Source organism: Drechmeria coniospora, chromosome 01 (assembly GCF_001625195.1).
Source record: "Drechmeria coniospora strain ARSEF 6962 chromosome 01, whole genome shotgun sequence".
Classification (NCBI taxonomy): Eukaryota; Fungi; Ascomycota; class Sordariomycetes; order Hypocreales; family Ophiocordycipitaceae; genus Drechmeria; species Drechmeria coniospora.
The window spans coordinates 3,793,931-3,811,232 of NC_054389.1; the positions used below are offsets into that span (position 1 = coordinate 3,793,931).

The window sequence follows — 17,302 nt, forward strand, 5'->3', positions numbered from 1 at the left end:
TCGGTGCCAAAGATTGGGCACTGTGTGCACTGTGATGGGCCGTTGTGGCATTTCTCTTCTTGAACAAAGCCAAGCCCGCGGGGAGCCCCTCCAGAGTGGACAGTGCGGGTAGGTAATTGTCACCGTGTCCACCCGCTGAAGTGCAGGCAAAGTTCTCGGGAACCGACGACGGCACAACACGACGACCGACGGCACGGCAGTGCACCCTTCTCGCCTTTCATTACCAGCGACTCCCTACGCAAAGCAAGCACGCTGCGCCTGAGGGGGCGTCTACGATCCACATTGGCCACCGGCACGCATCGTGAGTCTCGACTCTCGGCTGCATTGCGGTCATGTCGTCGTCGAGGATCCCGCACCTACTGGAGCCCTACATGGGTCTACCGCCCGAGGCGGCCCTCGTCGTCCTCACCGGCGTCCTTGGCGCGAGCACAAACTGGCTCATTCTACGGTGCGCGTACTCACTCCTGCTCTCCCGCCAGTCAGCTGCCGAGCAAGTGGAGGAGGCGGACGCCGCGCGTGGAGGGACCGACGTCGCCGTCGTTCTCGTCAGCTTCATGCGTGACAGGGCCTTCTGGAGGGAGGGCGCGAGCAAGATGGTGCGTGTGACAGGTTTAACACAATGTCGTTGCGAGCGAAGACCGCTGCGTACTTTTTACTTGATTTCTGCATGTGTGTGTGGGTGTGGGTGTGTGTGGTTGTGGGCGTGTGTGCATGCGGGTGTGTAGGTTTGTATGCTGATCTACCGACCCGGTGTTAGGGCTTCGATCTGGATACCCTCGACCGCGCGGGACGCTTCACCTTCGTCGATGGCCTGACCGGTCTTTTCGCCGCGCCGTCCTGTTCCGATGCGCGCAAGGAGGCACCGCTGAGAAGCCCGGCCTTGGTGGACGTGCGTCGTGCCATCGAAGTAGCCATGGCCAAGGTAAACGCGACCAAGACGGTCCTCATCGTTGACCAGGTTGACGCTCTGCTCGCGGCAGCAGGGCCCTCAGCCGGCGTGACGAGCCTCTCGCTACAGAACATGCTCCTCTCGCTTCGGGAAGTGCGTTGTTGGCCCCCTCGTCATGGCGCTGTCCCGCTATGCTGGCCGACTGGCTGACTGGCTGACGAATTGTTCACAGCATGTGCACGCCTGTATCTTAACACTCGCTGCCGACGAGCCGCTGCTGCACACGCAAAACACATCGCTCGAGCGTGAGCATGCCGCACTGGTGCTCTCGCAGGCCCATGCAGCACAGACTGTGCTGGCGCTGCGCCGGCTCGACACGGGGGCGGCGCCCGATGTGAGCGGCGTCGTCCGCATCACGGCGCGTGGAGACGGTGCTGCCGCCGACGGTTGCGATGTTGAATATCTGTACTACGTCGCTGCCGATGGAGGCGTGCGGGTCTTTGAGAGGGGAACATAAGGGATGGGCTCGATAGAGCTGGGCGTAAGGGTACGCTACGATAGTGTGGCCGGCAGACAAAGGGACCCGATAGTGTGGCCGGCAGACAAAGGGACCCTCTCGCGCTCGCATCAGCTCGGTTGGAGTTTGCGATTGCTCATCAACAACGCCCTGCCGCTGCCTTCTGCTTCTCACGTTCCCCATGGGTGTGATCTCACCCATCCATCCAGCGTTCTCAAAACACGGCGTTCCGGTATGCGATGCGATGCCTTGGGAGGAAACTTCGTCTCTTCCGGGTAAAAGATGAGAGTCCGATATATAGCAAAGCGTCTTCTTGTTCCTTGCCCAAACGCACCAAAAAAACACCAGGTCCGGATCCATAGCCGGTCAGCTCTCGTCCCTCCAATCCATCAGTCGCCACCATGGATCGTCCCATGACAGAAGGGTACGTGCCCGCCGCGCATTCCCGTATCACGGTAGCAGTCGAACCTCCCCTCCTACACCATGGTCCCTCGCCAAGACTTCTCCTCAGTCAGGCAAGAGTCGCTTCCATCATTGTCGAGCTTGGCTTTTTGTTCGAGTCGGGTCGCCATTAGCCGGTCTAGGACTCTTGCTTGGTCGTGCCACGGGCGCCCTTGGGCTGGCCGGTCTGGAAGCCGTTCTTGAATCGTCGAGAAACGTCCTTGAGGTAGCGCATGCGACCGGTACCGACAGTCTTTCTCCGCTTGGCCTTCTCGCCCCAGTTGTCTGTGGAATGAACCATGGTCAGCGTCACGCTCGGATGGTGGAAGGGATGAATTCCGCTCAATCCGACGTGGGCAAGACGTACACTTTCGGGTCTTGGCAGCAGGGTAGCCGCAAGAGGAGCACTCATGCTTCTGGATGTGCAGCGAGCGACGACCTGGATTGCCGTCAGTATTTCCACATCCAATGCAACTTTTCGCCGCCTTCGTCTGATTTCGATTCCCATTCCCATTTCCATATTCGACAGTTTCTCCATTTATCCTCCTCTTTCTCAGTCCGAAGGGGAAGAGGTCGGTGGGCGACTAACCGCATCGTCGGCACAGGGTGTGCGTCTTGTTGTGACGTTTACCGAAGCTGGAGGTACCCTTCGCTGCAGGAAATCGTCAGCAATGACAGCCAATTCATCTCGCGGTCGATTCGCTATTTCGTCCGCAGTGACGGCACGTACTCATCTTGGCGGCTTGTCGTTGGGCGTGAGGTTGATGAACGATCTGGGAATTCCCGAAATGCAGGAGGGCTTTTTTCGGTGGAGTGTCAGTCAGAACTGCTAGCCCTAATTGCGGTGGAGCGCGACTCGGTTGATGGAGTTGATCCGTCTGGGTCATGTGATGATACCCTGTTTGTGTAACACGTGACCTAATCTCGCAACGGGATCTGAAAAAATGCGGGTACGTTTTCTGTGTGAGGGACCATGTTAAATCCTCTTGAAATATTATACTGTATAATTAACTACTTAAGTAAGTACTTACTGTACTTACTCCGTGCATGTACTGTACTCCGTACTCTGTACGGAGGACCGGGAGGAGTAATTACGGAGTACTCCTAACTGAACTCGTAGGTGTACTGTACTCCGTAAAAGTACTCCGTACATATTTGTAAGTGCCGGAGTACGGAGGACGGAATCCGGAGGACGGAGGACGGAGTACTTACAGTACGTCTACGGAGAACAGAACTCCATACTGTACTTGCATCTATTCCGAACATCTACGTAATGCTCCGTACTCCTCATTTACTACTTACTTGAGCACTTGCAACACATGCAAGACAAGTAATTACCTGTAATACACTTTGGGGTGTTCCCGAGCAGGAGTACGGAGGACTACAGTACGTACGTACTGCACTTGCATGATGGCACCTTTCGAAGCCATCACCATCCCCAGAACGGCTATTGTACGATTGCTTTGCATCATAGTACTGCATCTCGGACGTGGCGACACGAACAGACGTGACGTTTTCTTTGCACCATATCCATCGCTCAGATTTTATCCGCAAGAGTACATGTCAGCCGTAATTCATCAGAGGTATCTTGTGCGCCAAATCCCACTACTAGTAAAATGCTATACAATCAACATCCGCCCGCAGACTCCATGTCGCCCCATACTCAAACTCCGGCTGCTTCTAAACTGTCCCAAAAACGTGCCTGGCCACGACCAGCATGACGTGCGAGTTGACAGTCATCATTCAAGGCCAGACGGACGGTCCAAACGTTTCGCCAGGTTGCAGATGCTTCTTGATGGCTTGGCCCGTGTAGTCGAGGGTTTCAAATGGAAAACGATTCCCCCACCAATTCGGTGCATTCTGGCCTGTCAGGTACAAGGTGAAGAAGATGAGGAGGGAGCAGACGATGAGGCCACAGTCGAGGGCGGCCGAAACGATGTAGTTGTACTGCAGCCACCAGCCGGCGTAGCGGCGCTTGATGAAGTAGTTGAAGATGATGCCCACGACACCCCAGCAGAGAAATATGTACACCGTCGCCGGCGGCAGCAAGCCGGTTCCTCCGTAGATGACGGGCGTGCAGACGTAGCGCCAAATCGACTTTGGCCACCGACGAGCGAGGAGCCAGGTGATGATGGGGGTCGCGGCGCCGACTAGCCAGAACCACTGCAACGACGAGTATATGGCACCGTGGCTGAATATGCGGGCGGGACCGATGGCGCCCCACACGACCGAGGCCGTGTAGAAAACGCGACCGCTGGGGCAGGTGTAGCTGTTGGGCTGGTTTGGCGAGCAGACATCGGGGATTCTGTGGATGGCCCAGTTCATGACGCCGATCTGGACGAGTGCCGACCAGATGGAGGCGACCAGCTGGGAGGTGAACATGACACGGGGAGGCACCTTCATGTAGTGGCCTAGCTTGAGGTCCTGCGAAAAGTAGAGGGCTTGCGACATGGAGATGTAGCCGTAGTTTTTGAACATCATCATGGCAAGGGGTCGTCCGGGGACCATGTAGCCGATGATGAACTCGGTCAGGACGTTGAGTCCAAGCTGGATGTTGGTGATGGCCTGGATGAGGCCGATGGGGATGAGCCAAATGATGGGGAGCAGCAGGCAGATGACGTATGCCCACGCAGGGAATCCGGTAGGCCAGCCGACGACAACTCCAAAGGAGATGGCGATCATGACGACGAACAAGGCTGCGCAGCGGTCAGTCAGACGAGCGGCGGGGATGGGTTGGGAAGGACAGATTCGGCGGGGGTTGCCTACCAGCGTACCACCAGTCCTCGGCGTCTCGGTACTTCTTCATGAGGCGCATGTGGACGTCGTCTTCCTGGTGGCGTGCCATTTTGAACTGCCTCCAGATGTCCGGGCCGTGGTAGAGGGCGACGTGGATGATGACGGCGGACATGGCGGCAAAGGAGAGGCCATAGGCCATGGCAAACTGGGTGGAGAGGAAGAGAGGCGAGTACTGCTTGTAGGCCGTCTCGTTGAAGCGGAAGTTGCTGTCGAGGATTCGGCTCACGTTGTAGATGTTGCCCATGTTGTCGTAGGACTCGGAGGACTGGACAGGAACGTAGTCGGCGTACCATACGCCGCTGAAGTGAACGCCCATGGAGACGAAGACGAAGAAAACGACGATGCCGACGAGGACATTGGCGATGGCGTGGAAGGGAGGGATGAGGGGCGAGCCGACGAAACCGCTGACGATGGTCCAGTCAAAGGTGACGGGCATCAATCCGTAGCCATGCTGTCCGCCGAATATCTTGTTGACGACGACGTTGTTGGGGGCAACCCAACACAGCCAAGCAAAGACGGACAAGCCTCGAAAGATCCAGCCTGGGATCCAGTAGTAGACAAAGGCGGCCACTCCGACGATGAGAAAGAGCTTGTATCGGCCAATAGACCAGCCGTTGGTCTTGGAGGGATCGGATCTCGAGTGGTCGTGCAGGGTGTAGAAAAGAGCGCAGTTGACGAGGTCGGCGGGCCAAATCATGGCGGCGGGCCAGACGAGGAAGCGTCGAGCGAGACCGGCGAGGCCGTAGCCGGTGCAGAGGGTTGTGATGCCAAAGAGAATCTGGAAGGCAGGTCCAAAGTCTTGTCCATAAAACACCTTCTGGGCGATGAGAACATCGGTAGCGTACAGGACGCCTCCACCATACGCAGCCTACGTTTGTCGTCAGCAGCTTTCCCGGCTCCGACACGGCACAGTGTGCCCCGGGCAGGGAGTGGAGTGTATCGGATTTACATTTGACATGGCGACGATGACGACGTGCTCCTTGTAATTGAACTTGCCGGGTCGAAGGTTGAACTTGAGTCCGCAGAGGTTCCAGACTCTGTCGGGCATGACGAGGTCCCAGCCACGACCGATGGGGTAGGCGATGAGCTGGACGACGTAGGTCGTGATGGCGATGCTAGGGTTTCTAAGCGAGAAGAGCATGTTGACGCCGGAACCTAGGGTGCAGAGAAGCATGCCGATGACCCAGGCGCGAACGGTGTTGGCGGGGAAGTCGACGTCGTAGTTGCGGACGACGGCACGAACCTGGCATTCTGTCAGTCCCATTCCGTGCGTCTGGGTGTGCACGCGGGATGAAGGAGCCGGCGGTTGACCGCGAAAGGGCGTGCGTACCTCTGGATAGGGGCTGTTGTCTTCCATGAGAGCATGCTCAATCTCGATGCCCTTTTCGGCATTGCCCGTTGCGATGGCGGCATCCACATCGTTGAGGTCGTCGAGGGGGAGGTTAGGGTCCAGCTTGTGGGCCTTTTCGAACTGCTGAAGGTGCTGCAGGTGATCGACGCTCGACGAGTTGGCATCAAAGGGTCCAGGTATCGGCGTGATCTCCTCGACCTCGAGTCGCTTCCGGAAGAAGGAGCGAGCCATGATGAGCGAATATGACGATCGATTTCGATATCGGATGGGCTTGCAACTCGGGAACTCGAGACTGACTGACTAACTGACTGACTGATTGACACCCGCCGTCAAGACGACGATGGCCGCCGCCGTAGATTCGACGACGAAGGAATGGAAAGCAACGTATCGTCTCGTCTTCGTTCTATCATCGCCTGCTGGAGACGGAAGAATGCGGCAGATGGGAGGAGCGAGGGGGGGGAAGCTGGAACGAGGGTTCCGCCTGCTCCATCGAACGAGTACATACGGAGCCAGTGTTCGGCAACGAAGCCGCACCGTGCTGCGGCTGTTGACCTGATGCGCGGGCAGCGTCCCGGGGCGAGCCCGTCCAACTGGCGGGCCAGGAACAGGGGGCAATCAAGCACTAACGGGCCACTAACTATCCGCCGCAGCCGGGGCTTTGCTTTGGCCCGGCTGAACAGGCGGCGGGGATGGAGGGACTTTGGTCACGCTAACGAGACCATTGGCGTGAGAGGTTGACATGAGCAGGGGCTCCGTCGCCCTGGTTGTACATGTAAGTGCAGGTGAGGGCTGTCTTGGAGGAGGAGGTTCGAAGCCGCCTGTCGGATGCAGTCCAAAGCAGGATGAGAGCGGGATCGAAAGAAGTGGCAGCAGATGGAAAGAGTGGACAGATGTTCTGTGAAAGAGTCTGTCGCCTCGTTTCTTTACAGGAATGAACCTGTAGCAACACCGTAAATGTTTGCTCAAGCTGTCAAAGGGGCACGTTTGGAGAGGAGGAGGGTACCTAGCGTCCATGTGCGTAGCAAAAGTACTCGCACAGTGATGCTGGGTGCCGACCTGCCTATCCGGGCGTAGTCGCCACGATGGCTGCAGCAATGAGTGAGCCCTAGCCAGCTCGAGTCTGGTATCGCCCGTTCGCATGGTACAGGAGCAAGTACACTTGCACCAATTGCATGCGTAACTAGTACATGGACAGTAACACGTTCGGTGTGTTCCCCCAGAACTAATAGTCCGTGCCTGCAACTATTATTAGGTGCAACCGTGGTTGCGTGGCTCCCGCAACCTCATCCATCCATCCACAACCAAACCACCACCACTACCACACCACGATAATACCTTGCCGCATTCGCCGGACTTGGTCCACGCTGCTGTGGCTCGGCATTTCCTTTGATTCCGGACGGTGGATCCGGGACTCGGGACTCGGACCCTTTCGGACCCGGAGCGGAGAGTTTGGCGGATAGCGGTACGTCAGCGAGTCGTCGCGGCTTGGATGACCAATCGAGGCAGATGCAAATGTCTCCTTGAGCCAATATCGATTTGCAATTCGCCATCGCTGAGACATATCGTGCCTACGACTTTGCTGCCCAAGGACCCTTGCTGTCTTATTTGTTTGCTCGACTGTTTCCCATCCGAAGCATTCCCAAAGTGGAAATGACGCCCTTTGCTACCTACGCTCAGCAGCAGTTGGTTGAAGATGCAAAGTCTTCTCCCGACAGAATAACGATGTACGTTTTAGATGATTCCCCTTCGCACGAAAACAGTCCCTTCCAATGTCTCTCGATCCTCGCAAGCTCGTTCGTCAGCAATCCGGGGTCCTTGGCACCATTTCTCGCAGCACACAACGCTTACCCGTCAGTGAGCACTTGGGGGCCCGACGTTTCGAATGCAGTAGTTGTCGAATATCCCATTTAATCCGAGTCATCCGTTTGATGGCGACTATTCGTAGGAAACTATGGCAAGACACAAGTGTTGGTAAGATGGATTTAGCATCCGAGAACTTGCTGCTGCCTCACCTACCAAGCCGCGGCCTGTAGGTCGCTGTAGGATTCCATGCAGCATGCAGGACTTTTTGCCCACGGTGGTCTTCTAGTCGACAGTAGTAGGCCGAAAACCCCTAGAAGCAGCTATGGTTTCTATACGGTGGCACTCGGAGCAGCCGACACCCTTTCTGACTTGCACGGTGTCGTGGCACTATAGGGTAGCACGAGTGAAAACACGAGGCATCACGGCGGGTGGAGAAACGTCCCAACCCACGCGCCGTCAAGGCTGGCCTGCTCGCTGCCGCCTACCGAGTACAAGTACCCGGCACAAGGACAAGTATCGTATTTATCTAGGCACCTGCCCAGCGGCCGCGCTGAGCCTTCTCGGAATGGTTGGTCATCCAGGTCGGTGACATGGAGGTTTCTGTGACAGGACGGGGCCTCATCCGTTCGACCATTGAGCACGACATCTCGACCCCCATGGCAAGCACGGGAGGATAATGCCTCTGATTTTATGATCATTATTCCGGATTCAAGGCCGATCAAAAGCCGCAGCGAAGAAGGATATTTCCGGATGCGCATCACAGAGTTCGCCTCGGGCGCAGCCTACGCCGAACCTGGCGAAAGAGGCCTCTGATGCTGCCTATCAGCACGTTCCGTGGACCGGGACATGGTGCCGGTAATAACGTCATGAAATTGAAAGTGACAACCGGGGTCGCCGAGAAACTGGAACGCACCCCACCCTCCGACAACGAGAACGGAGGACACGGGTGAGGTGCGATGACAGGAGGACATGACGGAACGAATGAAACATGGTGAGTCTCTATTCGCAACGCACGGTTCGATAGGGCCGTGACGGCTTCAGCAATTCCATGGAGACGACCTTCTCTCACGATAAAGTTACTTTTGCCACCCCCCCCTCCTCCAACAATGGAATAATAACCCGGGAAACGGTTGCATAAGTATGCAGCCAGCCTCGACACGAAAACGACGTGCAGGAAATGTGTTCCTCGCAAGTCAGCCCAACAATCGACAGGTCGTATCGAGGGCCGGAGCGCAAATGCAGGTGCATGCTGATGCAGATATCATGCACGTGCAAGGAGCACAAGAAAGTGGTGATGCCTCCAAGCAAGCGCATGCAGGTGAAACGAATCAAGGTTGCCGTTAACAATACCTGCTGAACTCAATCAGTATGAACATGTACGCCCTCGTCATCAAACGGGTCACGACCCATTGGTGCGTTTATTATCGGATCTGCGAGACATGTCTTCAGCCGAGCAAGGGCTCGGTGAGTGGCCGACATCTACTCCGGACACCTGCATACTTTTATACAGCTCACGCACGCACGCACGCACGCACTCATAGGTGTGCATGTACCGCACAGTGCACGTGTGTGCCTACCATGTCTCATGCATATTCGTCCAGTTGACCCGTTCGGGAGACATGCCGACGCTGGGGGTCCAACTTCTCCGTTTCAGCCTCCTGCCAGTTGCCTCCCCGTTCGCATCCGCAGCTGACTCTCGAATGTACGATACGGTGACGGGGCACAGGTGCAGGGAGGGATCTAGTCAGAGCCCCGGACGCGACCGGTAAGCGACCAGCTCGGTGCAAGCCGGTGAGGAGCCTCGCGGCAACCTCGGCCCATATGTAGGCAAAAGCCAATTCGCGGTGCCTGGTGCATTCGCCAGTCGTCACATCCCATCACATCTACAGTATGCCACATGCCTGAGCGAGGCCTTGTTCCGTTGTTGGCCGTCCCTGTGATTGGCAGGTTTTTTTTTCCCTCCGGCACGGATGCACTCTACCCAAGCGTTTGTCTGCCATGGCATCGTGGTACTGTCTTGGTATCATGGCATCATGACATCATGGCCCTGCATGAATCTGGCACAATGACAAGCGTGACATTACATGCTGGCGAAGGGATTCTCTTGCTGCCACCATGATCCAATCATTGCAGGCGCAACGGACCGGTCGCCCTTGTACCGGCAATTTTGCTCCGACGCGGACAACGACCGGAAAGCGACATATGTGTACAGGTAGGTACTCCATGCATACAACTACATGTCGTAAGTGTATGCCCGCACAGAAGTACAAGTAGATGACAAAGGGGCAGCTATACAATGGAAACGTAAGTACTGTACACTTATACGGGGTACATGTGGGTGAAATGAAGCGTTGCGTTGACCCTCAGGGCAGTGCAAAGTCCGAATGGAGCTGGTGTTTCCAAGTGCGTCATGCACCTTTGTACGCAGCACGCGTCAAATTATCGTTGGTGCAAAACGAGTGTAAGTACTGTACTGTGCTGCCAGGTTTACGAGGACGGAGTGCCCCGTTCTTGCGCACCTATGTAAGTAGAACATATTGCTAAATATAGAGACACTCGGAGCGTTTGCTGGCGAAGCACAACGTACGCAGCACCTCTGGGCTCGTGCAAGGGGCCTTAGGACGCATGCCGAAGGCGCATTGGCAGGGGTACGGAGGACATGAACATGCCCTACCGCCGGGCACCCGGGGGAAAATTCGGCGACAAACCAAGCGATGCGCAGCACGTTGCAAGTAACGGCATGTGTACTTGGTAGTAGCGCCGATGTTCTGTCCAGGGGCATCGAGATGTCGGGCGAAGGTGTGGCTTCGCAGCGAGATACGGCGATGCGTCATCGGCATTACCGTCCTCGTACTCATCTCACGCAAGAAATTGAGCCGTGAGGGGTTGAGATTGCTCCGTGCGAGTATAGGCATTGCCATGTACTCGTACGGAATGGAGAAGACGCCGATTCGTATCGTCATCGTGAGCCTCATCTTCCTCCGCCTCCGCCTCTTCTTGGCTTCCGCACCACTGTGTGGGCGGTGGCTATACTGTAGGGGCAAGTAGAGTGGTAGGTGTAAGTACAAGTACCTGTAAGTTAGTGGAGGTGGATGTACTGCACATGTACATTGGAAGGCTGTTAAGAGGGAGCGAAAGGGAATTGCGACGAAATTCGAAATTGCTGCGTCGCGTACATGTGCCTGTTGGTCGTTGTTATTATTGAAGAGACCCGGGTATTGCTGAATTCTACCTGGACGAATTGATAGATGCAAGTACGGAGCATGCAGCACTCCGAAACTCCGTACAATACCTGTTGTTCGAGCGCCAACATGCATGCTAAGCATGTTCATGTGCTACCTAGGTACCTAGGTAACTAGGTACCTAGGGAATGGCATGGTGAATACGGCGCAAGTACTGCACTGTACTGTGCTGCACCTGAGTACCAGGTACAGTTACAATCTTACATGTAGGTACTCCGTAGTACGCAAGGTAGATCTGCAGGAGGACATACCTAGTACTTACGTACGTTTCCTCAGCTTTTACGGAGTAATAACGGAGGCCAGCACTTGTAGGCTTCCAAGTACTCCGTACCTACCGTATTATACTTACATTTGCGGGTACTCCCTGTCCCCGTACTTGCTGTATACATGCATGTACATGTAGGACGTATACAGTATCTACGTATTTGTACTCCGAACTCCGTACTTGCTCCGTACTTATATCAAGGAATAATTACTCCGTACCGGTTGTGTACTTACTGCAGTTGTACTCCCTACTCCGTACGCAGACTGTACTGTAAGTATAGTACAACTACATGTACTTGTGTGTGCTGGCAAGTGCACGGGCACTCCTCAAGGATGCTTGAATGGATGGGTCAAGGTTTGGAACCCCCTTGTCCTTGAAATCGCTCGTTGGCCGATGAGCAAATCAAAGGACTCGGAATATGGATGTGGCAGAAAAACCCGCGACGTACGGAGTACTCGGAGCGTGAATATCGCGACGGGTCCAAGTCAAGGTTTTGGCAATTTCCGCGACAGGGGGGGGGGTCGAATTGATCAAGCTTTTGATAGCACATGGCCTGTTCATCCATCCTGTACCGGGTACCTAAGTACTCACAGTAAGTGTAAGTACTTAAGTGCAAGCGAGTATTAATCAGTTTTGTTTCTCCGTACGGAGCACGGTACGGAGCAAGTATTACTGTACTGTGGCTGTACAGTACTTGCACCAAATTCCGGTTGCGATGCGGACCACAGCAGCAGTCTTCACAAGTACCCGTACTACAGCACAAGTCAAGGTATTACTCCGTACATGGAAGTATTTTCGCGGTACTGCAGCTCTACGCGTCGTGCACTATTGGTGCCTTGAGATACGTGCTTGCATGTACGCGACCGCGTTCGAGCAGCCACACGCGCAAGTACGGAGTACTAGGTATGCACATGTAAAAGTACAGTGCTCCGTAAGCGCGCATGCATTGCACGTGTAAGTACTTACGTGCAACTAAGCAATAGTTGTACTTTGTCCTCTGTACTCCGTACTGTACGTGCGCACCTTGGAACGAACGGATGTACTTACTGTACTTGTACAACTAGGTGTAGGTGTACGGAGCACATGTGCTCCGTACTGGTCCAGATTTTATTTTGGCATACGAGTCAAGATGATCAGGAAACAGGTCAGTGCCCTCATGTGGAATACTGTGCAGGCACTCTGTACTTGAGTACTCCATACTTCCTACTGTAATCTGCCTATTCATGTAAGCATTATTACTTGCATCTGCATGTGGACAGGCGCACTGCAAGAACATGTTCTCGTACTGTAAGCAGGTGTTCTTGTACATGTACGTAGCACTGTACTTGCATCGTACTTGTGCGCGGAGTATCTAAATGTACACCAACAAGTACATGTACGCCTGTGCGCACACGCAGTACAAGTACAGTACCTCAGCAAGAACCTACACGTATGAGTGCAAAGACAGTACACAAGTATACTCCGCACTCCTGCGATAGATGCAGGTACAAGGTAGTATTCGTTTGTCCAATGAGGCGATCAAGCAGGGGTCGCGTCACGGACTTTGGGAGGGATCGTGCCAGCCAACGCGAGGGAGCAACGCCAATGGGGCGGCGGCTGTGGCGCCTTAGCTTCTCGCACAATGTACCTACACGTACGGAGTACTCCATACATGTACTCCGTACGCATGAGAAGCATGCAGGGCAGAGGTACGGAGCACAGCACAGAATAGGTAGGTAGGTGCGAGGATGGAGGTCGTCTTTCCTAGGAACAGGACGCAAGCTCGTTCTCTGCTGCTGACGGGGACGGTCGATGTGCGTGGAACGGGGACTTGGCTGACAGGTATGAGCACAAGTATACCTTGGTGCATTTGCACGGGGTATGCTCCGTACAGTGGGAGGGTGTAGAATTAGGATGTACTTGGGTGCAATTGTACAGTACACCTCGGGACAACTACAAGCGGAGTACGGAGCGCAGCGGACGCCATTCGTGCTGACGACTACTTGTACAAGAAGGAATTCCTAGTACTATTCCTGTGCGGAATCCTCTGTACTTGAGTACAGGAAGTAATATGAGCTGAACTGTGATGTTTACAGTATTACTTACTCCCTGCGAGTCCCGTACAACTAAATGTATTACTTGTGCTTATCTTCACACGTACTCGGCTTACTGGATGGTACAGAGAACTTGTACTTGCATGCGCGCTATTAGTACTCTGTACTTCACTCCGCACCGAAATAGCATGCACAGAGTGCCTGCACTTACAGTAATACTCCATGTCTAGTACTTACTAGGTACCTACCTAGTACTGTACGTAGGTACTGATCTAATGGTGTACTTGTGGGTGTGCAACCACCTGCACTCACATGCAGGTTAGGCGCAGGTGCTGTACTTACGTACAAGTCTGTACCGATGATATTGCTGCACAGTACGCCGTGCTCCGTACAGTAATACTAACCTGGTACTCCGTACTCCGTACTTGCATTTCTGATCGGCTTCAGCCCCTCCACCTCCAGTGAGTGCATCCGGCATGCGCTGGGATGTTGAACCAGCCGAGTTCGCAAAAGTGCATATTGCCTTGCAGAGATGGATGTTGAACCAAACGAGTTCGCAATAGTGCATATTGCCTTGCAGAGATGTGTGCTTACTTCGCAGCTCGCCGCTTCGCAATTAGACCACGCTGTATTTCGTACTCCGTACGCAGTACATGTACGCGTCTTGTTCTCGTGCACTGTTACTTGCACCAACTTCTGTACACGACCGACACCACCAGTACGTAGTGAGTAGGTGCTTAGGTGTGCAGCAAGGCCGACAAATACAAGCACCCGTCACCGACCGCCCCTTCAGTGTCCACCGTGGAAAATGAAAGAAGACGGCGACGTTGTGCAGCTTGAGCTGATGTCTCTTCCATTCGCGTACTTGCCGACGCAGGTGTAGGTGTCGTCGCATGGTACTGCCACGCAGGCGTAGGTGTCGTCGCATGGTACTGCCACGCAGGCGCGCGAACCCAGCCGTCGTTGAGGCTCTAGCTTGCGACCGACCTATCGGGCAGCCGCCTGATACGAAAATGGCATCATTCATGCACCAAGCAAGACGGCACGGCTCGGTCGCAAGAGTCCATTCGCTCGATGTGAGACGGCAAAGGCGGATTCGGGGGTGCTGTCGCCTTGGATGGGCCTGCGAAGAGATCTGCGGTGGCGCAAGGACGGGGGAGTGGACGACTTGTTGGTCCACCAGCCTGACGACGACGTTACGAATACGAGTGCCTACAGTAATACCAGGCACTCCGTAATTATGCATGCTCAATGCTCGATCCAGGTTCAGGGTGGAGGATACGAGAATCATGAGCCTTGCAGGGATGACAAGCGAGATGCACTGCTGTTGGTAGCGCGTGCAAGAACAACAAGTACATACATAAAGTTGGCTGTAGGTGCACTTGTATGCATGTCTGGTACGACACCAGTCGGCAAGACTTGGAGAAGTTGCTGAGCATCTTGTTCAACGCTTCATGCAATTTATGGCCAAAGGAAAAGCCCGTGCTCGTACACTGCACTTGTACGCGCACTCGCAAGTATACAGGTATGCATGCTGGTACAGTGATATCGAACATCTTGTTCAGGGTGAATAGTGCAAGCACAAAGCACTAGCAGGTATTAGTTGTACTGTAGGTTACGGAGAACAAGCGATGTACGATGTACAGTACCTGCTTGTGCTTATACCTACTAAGTATTACTGTACGCGCGAAGTTGGAGCACTCCGTACAAGTACACTTACAAGCACTGTACTCCGTATTAACATACTTAAAGATTGTTTCCTGGGCCTCCATCTGCCTGCCGCCATCCATGTGAGGCTTGGAACGGGACAGTATTCCTTTACCATCAGCGGCGCAATTCGTCTAGCTAGTATTGCAGGCAGGCTGCCCACTTGGTCACGGAGCTGCTTGCCACGCCTTACAGCACAAGGCCCTCCCATCATCATCCTGTCCTCATCTCGCCATGTGAATAACCCGAGGAGGGGTGAGCAGAGAGGCATGAATGGAAGGGATGAAAAAGTCGAGTGCACGGCACCGTACGCCACTGCCGCACGGGCACTGAGATCGGGCTGCCTCCCAGGCCACCAGACAGCATGACCGGCTTCTCGGTGCGATCTTCTCCACTGCCATCACCAGTCTCACCAGTCCTTGCTCCCGTGCCTGCACCCCTCTGAGCTTCGTCCGCCGACAACTCGTACCCCGTACCGATCCCGTAGTGACTCGAAATGGAAACGACGGGTAGTGTCGGTCATTGGCACACGCATCGTCCGAGTATCACCGCACCGCACCAGCACTGGCAATTGCGTCCTTGTCCCAGGACGTGAAGCGGCGGAGCACTAACATTATACCGTGCAAGTACATGTACAGCACAGCAGGTGTATGTGCAGTGCGTTCTAGGTCACTTAGTGCTCCGCGCTACTGGGGGCCACATCTTGTCTCATCCCTCAACAGGCTTAACGCTGGCCCCTGATCCATGGGGTCAAGGCTCTGGTAGCTCTGCAGGTGCTCCCTACCTCGCAGCCCAGCACATTCATTCTTCATACTGCTCCGTTGGTACCTAGGTGGTCTTAATTGGCACATATGTTTGTGCATGCGAACAGCACCGAGTGCGGAGTATAAGCTATGAGACTGCACAACTACGAAGTACTCCGTTTAGGATGTGCCAATTCAAGTACAGAGTACATGTCGTGTTAGTGTTACAAGCACTTGCGGAATACTGCCGGCGAACAATGTACTGCGAGGTGGGACGCGGACGACGCATCAAGCTGCGGGTAGTACGGCATTCTCGCCAATGCTAGCATCGGTAAATTTCACTCAACCTGGCGATTGTTGGTAAGCATTCGAACGAGGCCCGGAAAATCAGCAAACACCCAAGTGAGTGTTGCTGCTTCCAAGATAAGTCCGCCTCGGCTCAGATTCCATCATGATACGCAAGTGCATGCATGTACTTGTAGGCTCACCCCCTAGCCACGACAACTACAACTGCCTGTACTGTACGACTCGACCATGACATATTACCAGCAAGTACAACAAGATACATACTTATTTCACATGTCCGGCGGAGGAATAATTACAATGCGATGCGCCGTGTGCTACTGTGTTTGCAGGTGACCGACTTCCTGTACGGGTTTTTGCCACCAGCGGCCGCCGTGACCAACCCGACGCCAAGAGCCCCATCGGTGCAATGACAAACGGTGGGGGGCGAGCGAAGTTGACGCCAGCCAGACGCGATGCAAACTTCAAAGTTGAAAAGTGTCCACTCCAGTTCTTGCCTAGTCCGGCAAACCGTAAACGTACATGTACTCGGTACAACGTGCTTACCGTTGTACCTTTGTACCCAAGAGCCCCTCTACGCGTGTCATCCAAGTACTGCGGTGAGTGATTAGATAACTTCCTAGTATTTTCTGCTACGTGCTCGTTTACTAGTATCTTTGTGTAGGTGGCAGTACAGGAAATGTACTTTGTGCGTGCAAGTAAACCTGTTTTGTCAGTACGTACTTGTGTGCAGATACTGTACGGAGTGCATGCACATGTTCCTCCATTCACCGTGAGCCAAAAGTGTCCAAGACATGTACCATACGGTAACTCCGTACATGTACTCCGTGTATTACGATTCACCCGTAGGTGTACTCTATGTTTGACCCTCGTCCTCGTTGGTGTAATTAATTCAAGGAAAACTCTCCGCTTGCTTCAACCGCCACTCACTTGGCCGGAGATCCAGCGACCGGGGCGTGCTGACATGTACTAGGTACTTAATTTATTGTAGGCCCAGTACGGGGGACCGGAGTGCTCCGTACCTACAATGTACTTGCTTGGCTTTACTGCGACAGCAGGCCCGACACCTCACAACTCAGGCCGAATCAGCAAGTAGCTTCTAGGTCTGTAGAGAAGTAGCCGCCAGCATACTACGTGGCTGAGTTGTCGACTGACCATCTAATCATACCTAATACGGTTCCTGCTGCGAGTATTGTTCGGTGCGCATGTGTT

The 17,302-nt window shown here is 54.4% G+C and overlaps 3 protein-coding genes across 3 annotated transcripts; 1 reads left to right on the plus strand and 2 right to left on the minus strand.

Annotated features, from left to right (window-relative positions):
* Window positions 1–332: 332 nt before the first annotated feature.
* On the plus strand, window positions 333–1,406 carry DCS_00906 (uncharacterized protein; the record flags this gene model as incomplete). The annotated part of the gene is made up of 3 exons (XM_040798241.1): window positions 333–596; window positions 758–1,042; window positions 1,122–1,406. The coding sequence occupies 3 exons, from the start codon at window positions 333–335 to the stop codon at window positions 1,404–1,406; spliced, it is 834 nt and encodes a 277-aa protein (XP_040659124.1).
* Window positions 1,407–1,986: 580 nt separating this feature from the next.
* DCS_00907 (60S ribosomal protein L37) lies at window positions 1,987–2,581 on the minus strand (the record flags this gene model as incomplete). Its single annotated transcript, XM_040798242.1, has 4 exons — window positions 1,987–2,132; window positions 2,215–2,286; window positions 2,437–2,499; window positions 2,578–2,581. The coding sequence occupies 4 exons, from the start codon at window positions 2,579–2,581 to the stop codon at window positions 1,987–1,989; spliced, it is 285 nt and encodes a 94-aa protein (XP_040659125.1).
* A 1,009-nt stretch (window positions 2,582–3,590) lies between these two features.
* DCS_00908 (small oligopeptide transporter, OPT family) lies at window positions 3,591–6,225 on the minus strand (the record flags this gene model as incomplete). Its single annotated transcript, XM_040798243.1, has 3 exons — window positions 3,591–4,543; window positions 4,614–5,511; window positions 5,593–6,225. 3 exons carry the CDS (start codon window positions 6,223–6,225, stop codon window positions 3,591–3,593), a joined length of 2,484 nt encoding a protein of 827 aa, XP_040659126.1.
* Between the last annotated feature and the right edge of the window lie 11,077 nt (window positions 6,226–17,302).